Here is a 7,964-nt window from a genome sequence, read left to right as displayed (position 1 = left end):
CCGCATCTTGTACAGCAATTAACCACTAAGAAGAATATATGCAGTGTATTATTTGTTGAAACTGTACTTCTAATTTGATTTGAAACTGTCTCATTGCTATCTGTTTATCAATAAAACTTTGAAAAAAAATAAAGTTTCAAACTGATAAATCTAGATTCTTTTTTTCTCAATTGGTCCAATTTTAGCATAAACAGCTGACCTTAGAAGTGAGATATTATTTGAATAAATAAGCTGCATTCTTAGTATAAGGCACTAATAAAAGTTTTTATATTCATGGATGAGGAAATGGACTTCCTGCAACCTTGTTAAGATGGAGGCAGAAAAGTTATTTAGGGTATGTTGCGCTATGGACTATGTCCTTTCCACACACAGGAAAAGGTGCTGTGAACTCAACTGTGTCTCCCCCAAATCAGGTTGAAGTACCCAAAGTGATAGTATTTGGAGATAAGGCTTTATGGGGGAGTAAGGTTAAATGAGGTCATAAGGGTGGGGCCCTACTTTGACAGGAAGGCCAGGTAGGGAGTCAGCACAGTGCTCTTACAATGTTCCAGTTTTCACATAACATGAAATAATGAGATATTATGTTATTTTTTAATCTTTCCCTTCTTCACCTCTCCTTCCCCTACTCTCTCTCTGCCACTCTGAGGACAGAGTGTGAAGATGGGCTGCGTGCAAGCCCAAAACTGCATTAGCAAGCACCTCCATCTAGTCCCCAGGTTGTAGGGATTTTTTATGGCAGTCCAAGCAGACTAAGACACAGAGTATTGGTTTGCTGAAGTGGAGTCTGTACCACGAGTTAGGGAAGTGCTAACAGTGGTAGATACTTTCTAAAGCCATAGATGGTGTTGAAGAATATGATTGTAAGTCTCAAAGCTATATTCATTCAACAAATATTCCTCAAGCCCTGTCATGTGGTAGGTACTATGGTAGTAAATATACAACAGTGACCAAGTAACTAGTAACAACTAGTTCCCTATCTTCAAGGAGTTTCTAGTCTAGCTAAAGGAAACAAATACATGAAATCTTATTAGAAGTGGGTAGGGAGGGCTTCTCTACTGCCACCTCCAGTCAGCCACCTAAATATGGCAAGCACATCTCTCAGGGAGAGGGGACATGTGCATAGGCCCAGTTTGGAGGGAACCTCCAATAAAGAGTCTGACAACCTTAAGTGGTCTGAATGCCCAGCTGAAAAGGTTAAACTGTATCCGTCACACAACAGAGAAAATAATGTTGTTTTTACTACAGGAGTGTGATCGTATTACGTCTGTATTCCCTCTGATGTCTGCGGCAGTTAGTAGTGCTGTCCGTCTCTGCTGGCTCAGGATGAGCACGATGGCTCCAGTGCTCAGCCATGTCTTGCTTAAGGTAATCGAAACTCTGCACAAGGCCTGGTCAACAGTCGCACTCATCTCCAACAGAATACTCAGTAACACAAATACAAGCTCCTAGATGTCTACACTGGAAATCACCAACATTCTTGTTGGAAAGCAAGCATGTTCTTTTTTTTTTTTTTTTTTGGCGGAACTGGGAATTGAACTCAGGCCCCTGCGCTTGCCAGAGAAGCACTTATTCCACTGAGCCATCTCCCCGGCCCCGCAAGCATGTTCTTAACAGATTCCATTATTTTACTTCAAATGAAGTATTCTTACTTTATTAATCATCTTTAAATCCATTTTTCTGCCTTCTAATAAATATTTACAGTTGTAAAGATTTAGTGATTGGCAAGGTTACAAATTGATGTCTTTTATTTATTCAAGACATGGGGCTGTCTTGGCAGCTGCCAAAGTAACTTCACCTCCGATGTGCCGACACCATGATCCTCCCATGACCTTGGAGCCCGTCACTGCTATGGGAGAGCTGATGCAAGCCCCATGAAGTGTAGTCTGCAAGTAAATTATGCCACATGGGTGCCCCTTACAGGGTGGCTTATTATTCATATGCACTTTATTTTTACCTTCAAACTCACTTTCCTCATTCTGGGATTTCAAAGAAATTTTTCTAAAAATGTAAGGATCTGCAAGGTACACTAAAACTAGAAGCAGAAGCTAGCCACTTTGTGAGGAAAACAGGAATCTAGAGTAAACCCCCACCAGCCACTTATATAAAGAGAGAAAGGAAAGGAAATCAAACCAATGATAGGTGTCCTTTAGCAAGGCTTTCAAAAGCAGTTGTGTACAAATGATACAATTAGAAATCTCCTTTCCTTGAGGAGCAGAGGTGGCACACAGCTACAACCACTTTTTGTCTACATCAGCTTTCTGTGCGATGGCAGGGCTGAGCTCCATATAGAAGTAGTTGTGTGGTCACAGGGAAGTCTACAGGAGGAAGGGAGGCAAGGACTAATCCCTTATCCTTTTTATTTTACATACACAGCGCTAAAGGCAATGAAGACATATGGGCTCTTCAAAAAGCATGGTAAAATGTATATGGTCAGATTCCTAGCAAAATAACCACCCCCACTGAAAAAGCACACTCTGCAAAATCCACTACTGCAAATCTGTCTGTGGTGTCGGTCTGTGTTGTGTGTGTGTGTACACATAGGTGTGTGTATGTGTGCTCCCCTTTCCCAGAAGGCATGGGCAGCTCTGTGCCACACCACCATGCTGGTAATTGGAGGGACCATATAGTTTGGGATTGCCAGCTGCTAGAGGGGAGCCTTCTGACCCAGAGTCAGCATAATTTCCCCACTTTCCCTAGAGGATATAGGACCACAGGATCTTTTCCTTGCTTCTTTTGGTCTCTGCTCTGTGCTAGTGTCTGAGCACTCCAGATCCTGACTCAGTCTGACTCCTATCCTACCTTTTGTTATTCCTGACAACACCCATATCCAGATAGACGTCTTACCCAATATTTGGTCTATCACTTGCTGTATCTGATCTCCACAGACTCTAATCCATGTTTTTTTTTCCCTGCTTCCAAGATTCCATCTGTCACTGTCACCTCCAAATCCCAGAACTCCTTTTCTTGCTCCACGTCAGCCACTTGATTATCAAGCCCTCCAATTTACTGGCCCTCCTGTCTGCTCAATCTCAGCTTGGGCTTGTCTGTGCCATCACTCCTCTATAAGCAGCTCTGCTTTGTTGTTTCTCTCACCCTCCATTCTAAGCCCTGGTAAAAACCCAACATTTCCCTATGCTGTGCTCATGACAGAACCACTGAAATTTGCTGAACAAAATCCACCAGACTGGATGGAATGCTTTACCATTCAAGTTAACATCACCAAGGAAGTCCAGTATCACTAAGCTTTATATCTTAACTTCTATGAACTAATTCTTGATTCAACAAGAAAAATACAGTATTTTTTTGTTGGGCGCATCTGCCCATTTTGGTCCCTTGTCTTTGAATGCCTCTCACAGGCCAGTTCTTGGGGGGTGGTCTGAATGCTGTGCTTGTCTGCCTCTAGAACATCACTCTGTGGCATCATCTCTCTTGATGTTTTTCCCTGTGTCTTTTCCTTCAATACTGAAAGCAGAAGTTACTGTCTTCCCAAGTTTTGTTCTTTAATCCATCATGGACCCCACAATGTCCTCTGGCTACATGCCTCCTTCTCATGCCTAGGCTTAGTCACTGCAGGGCTTCCTCCTTCCCTAATGGCTCCTGTTTTAGTGTCTCTACTGCTCCACTCAGATTGCTTGTGCCAAGATAGCAATGAGCTCTCTGCTGCCAACGCCAGACCTCTTTCAACTTCACTGGATTCTGCAGAGCCTGATAAAGTTCACTTCTTCTTTGAAACCCTCATCTGGACTGCAGGACCTTATGCTGTGACCCAATCCTAGGACTACTCTGTACTTGCCCCCACCAAATAGGCTGCTTCTCCAGGGCCTCCTTCCTGTACTCTGTGTCCAGGCTGTTGACACACAGCCATGGTTCTGAAAATCATTTAACCTCCTTGCTGATAGTTACCAAGTTTATATCTCTAACCCCCAGTCCCAGAGTAACATAACCACTAACGGATATTTCCAAAGAATTCCAAAGTTAATATGAAAAAAACAGAACTCTTGACTTTTTTCACTCCAAAGTTCCACCTTGGTTTTCCTCATTCAATAAATCTATGCTGGTTTCTTTCATTCCCAAACCACTTGGCTCTCTGACAGAAAGTACAGTCATGCAAACCCCCATCACCCGACTATCATTTGCCCCTGTCCACTTGCCCTCTTCCACACAGACGCTGGAAGGATCCTTTGAAAACACGTCAGGTCACATCTTTCTTCATCAGCTTTCCACTTACTTGAACACAATCCAGATTCTTCCCAATCTCTGAGACTTAACACACTCTACCCTATGTGTGCTGTCTTCATCTCATGCCACTCTCTGGGTGGTTTACAGTGCACCGCGTCTAACAGCCTCCTCATGGTTCCCCCTACAGACCACACCTCCTCCCTCCTCAGGGATGTTCTTCCTCTGGTTCTATGCCTGGTCATCCTTCAGGTCCAACTTACATTTCCCCTGTGTAAAGAAGGCTTCCCTGTAGTCACTAGAAAGCCCCACCCTAACTCCTGCCATCTCGCTATTTTCTACCAAGGCAGTCTGCTCATTTTATAGTTACTTTTTTGTATATTTCTCTTTCTTTATAAAAGTTATGGTTGAGGGCCAGCCAAATAGCTCAGTGGATTAAAGCACATGCAAGTAGGCACAGGGGCTGGAGGTTCAATTCTTGGGCCTGCCATGCTGGTCCCACCCCCGGGGTATGCTGAGATGGCAATTGAGACTGGGTATGGTAGCCCGCATCTGTAATCCCAGCTCTTGGGAGGCTGTAAACAGGCAGATCACTACGAGCCTCATCTAATAGTGAGACCCTGAACACCCTGAAAACCCTTCCCTAAAATATAAATAAATAAATGTATGTATGTATGTATGTATGTATGTTATAGCCAGTGTCAACCCCTGCCCTACTTATGTAGGATAAGCTCTACATCTATGTCTTATGTTTACATTCAACACTCCACGTGCCTGCACACATACCAGGTACTCAATAAATATTCAATGAATGAATGAGTACAATACACTTAAATACCTCATTTCCTTCTATATGGTGATTTTAGTTTTTTAAAAAATCAATTTAGAAAAAAATCAATTTAGGAATTAGTTTTGGAAAAATATCTGGAAATATTTTTGAAAGTGAGAAAATTCAGACTTTCCCAAAATATTCAGCTACCAGGTATGATTACAATTAAAAATCTGCTATTTTATTAAGGGATTATATTTCTTTTTTTTTCTTTCTTTTTTGCAGAACCAGGGATTGAACTCAGGCCCTTGCACTTGCCAGGCAAGCACTTATTCTACTGAGCTATCTCTCCGGCCCGGGATTATATTTCTTTTTATAATTATTCTTTCTGTTTAACAGAAAGGAAAAACTGAGATGAGGAAAAGAACAAAAAAAAAAAAAAAAAAAAAAAGAAAAAAAAAAAAAAAAAAAAAAAAAAAAAAAAAAAAAAAAGGAAAAAGATGTATTCATGTGTATATGCAGGATAGTTTGGATAACTGTACTTGTATCTGCTGGTCTATTGGAAGAAATAGTTAATGCTTAATTTTCTTCTTTTTAATTTCTTATAACTTGGGCTGGGGAAATAGATAGCTTGGTGGTCTAAGCCCCTGACTGGCAAGCCCAAGGACCTGGGTTCGATCCCTGGTACGACATGGTGCTACCTCTGCACCAAGCCAGCTAGTGAAACTGAGAGTGGCGGTGCATGCCTGTAATCCCAGCACTGGGGAGGCTGAGACAGGAGGATTGCTACGAGTCTGAGCTGTGTAGTGAGACCCTGTACCAAATAAATAAAAAGATTACTACTAATAATAAATTTCTTACAACTTTTTAAAAAACCAATTTTGCAGGTTTGTATTTGGTAACCTAAACACCTAATTTGAAGGTAACATCATGCAATACAACAAGTGCTACCAAATTCCCCTTTGTTTACTGAAATTTTGTATCATTTCTAATGTTTTTTACCATTTTGTGTATATGTATCAATAACATGTATTAATATGGATCTAATTATTCTTAAAGTCTAGTATCATTACTGATGACATACCTGCGGATGCCTTTTGGTGTTTCTCCAATTATGAATGTAGTTTGGTTTGTACGGTGGACTTTCTTCATCTTTTGGCTTACAGGGTGTGAAATGTAAAGGGGAAATGAGACGCCTTCTTCATTCGATGGCTGCTCTGTCTTTCTGTGTGGCACTGTATCCACCTTCACTTTTTCTTCAGACGGCTGAAAAGGAGAAATGAAGCAAAACTAAGTCTGAAAAGAAAGTCAGTTTTGTGTAAAAATAAACAATGTCTTGTTTTTCTCTCCATACACTCTAAATGAGGTGGATCACATTCTCCAAATGAAATAAGTGTTAGAAGATATCAGTCTAGACATTTAAAAAGATAGCACAGGGCAAATATAGTTCAGTTGTCAAGACAGTGTACACACTGATGCACATGCTGACACCTATTATCCCAAGTAAGGAAAACATTAATGATTCTACACAAGATGGTATAAAATGCGCAGCTTTCTAAAATTTTAAAATTCAGTAACTGAAAATTATTAGGCAGTCTTTTAAAATTTTTTTTAAATCTTTCATTTATTTATTTATTTGGTACAGGGTCTCGCTAAACAGTTCAGACTTGTAGTGATCCTCTGTCTCAGCCTCCCTACCGCTAGGATTACAGGCGAGTGCCACTATGCCTGGTTTCAGTGGCTGGCTTAGCATGGGGCTGGCATGGCACGTTGTACAGGGGACTGAACCCAGATCCTTGTGCTTGCCAGGCAGGTGCTTAGATCACCACTGCACTATGTCCCCAGCCCTAGGCAATCTTTGAGTTATTTGGTTTTGTTTTGGTTTATTTGTGGCACCAGGGATCAAACTTGGGACTCTGTGCTTGCCATGCTGCTGAACTACCTCCACGTCCCTAGCTATTTAGTTTTATACAAATAGATAACCAAAAAATAATTATCTCTATGTGAAAAACTATTTTCATATGTTGTACTCTTCTTTTTTTTTTTTTTTTTTTTTTGCTGTACCAGGGATTGAACTCAGGATCTTGTGCTAGCCAGGCAGGCACTTACTCTACTGAGCCATCTCCCTGGCCCTGTAGTTTTCAATATTTTTTGGATTATAAAAGATTTAGTGATTCTAAGATGTTAACTATAGTTAGTAAGTTACAGTTAGAATTAAACTGATTTTATAATTTATTTAATATAAATTGTTAATAAGTGGGTCAAGAAAAAAATGTTTTTAACTATACGGTTCCAATTACCTTGATAAACATGAACAGACAGAAAGCCTCTGTTCCATTCCGAAAAGAAAACTACTGGGTATATATTTCTTTCTCTGTACAATTTAACAACAACAAAACAATATTTAAAATAAAAAACAGAAAGATGTAGAGCTTAGTGAGGCGCAAATGCAAAAACATATCATTGGTAGACCTCCATAACCCAGAGAATGTTGTTATTCCAATGAAGAAAAAAAGGAGTTCAGATGAAATGCAGAATATATAGAAACTACTGCCATGAAAGTAAGCAGATGTAACAGATATGACAATTCATATCTGAGGGATTATAGATAATAACGCAAACCGAAGACTTTAAATCTTAACCAGGTCTGGAAAGATAAAGAAGAAATAGAATCTATTAGCAAGAACTAGACATTGTATAGGTATTTTTGAGAAAGAACCAAATACAAACTTTAAAAAGAAATGTAGTTCTGAAATTTTAAAAACAGGCAGAAAATATATGAGTTAAAAAGCAGACTAGACAGTTCTAAATGATAGTTGACAGAATTATTCTGAAGGAACTGTAGGTATTTAAAAAAAGAGCAATTAAGAGAAAACATTCAAAAACATCTAAAGAACAGCGAAAATGGAAGAGATGGTGTTAATAAGGTAATAGAAATTAAAGAAGGCATGGACAGTCAAACTGAATACACAGAATCCTTCTTGGTAAAAATGACAATAATTTTCTTTTTTGTTATATT

General features: G+C 39.8%; 2 protein-coding genes across 3 annotated transcripts in view; both read right to left on the bottom strand.

Moving 5' to 3' along the window:
* Positions 1 to 2,224, bottom strand: part of LOC111813333 (DNA excision repair protein ERCC-6-like 2) — an 11,320-nt gene extending 9,096 nt beyond the window's left edge. Inside the window, exon 1 of the mRNA XM_023703938.1 lies at positions 2,131 to 2,224. The gene's annotated coding sequence lies outside the window, so the exon portion shown is untranslated. The remainder of the gene's footprint in view (positions 1 to 2,130) is intronic.
* Ercc6l2 (ERCC excision repair 6 like 2) overlaps positions 1 to 7,964 on the bottom strand; it is a 185,023-nt gene that overhangs the window by 36,653 nt on the left and 140,406 nt on the right. For both annotated transcript variants that reach the window (XM_023703936.1, XM_023703937.1), the window contains exon 18: positions 6,030 to 6,211. In XM_023703936.1, coding sequence (XP_023559704.1) covers positions 6,030 to 6,211 — 182 coding nt within the window. The remainder of the gene's footprint in view (positions 1 to 6,029; positions 6,212 to 7,964) is intronic.

This window comes from Octodon degus, unplaced genomic scaffold (genome assembly GCF_000260255.1).
Source record: "Octodon degus isolate 3935 unplaced genomic scaffold, OctDeg1.0 scaffold00184, whole genome shotgun sequence".
NCBI lineage: Eukaryota > Metazoa > Chordata > Mammalia > Rodentia > Octodontidae > Octodon > Octodon degus.
This window is presented reverse-complemented; position numbering and strand designations above follow the sequence as displayed.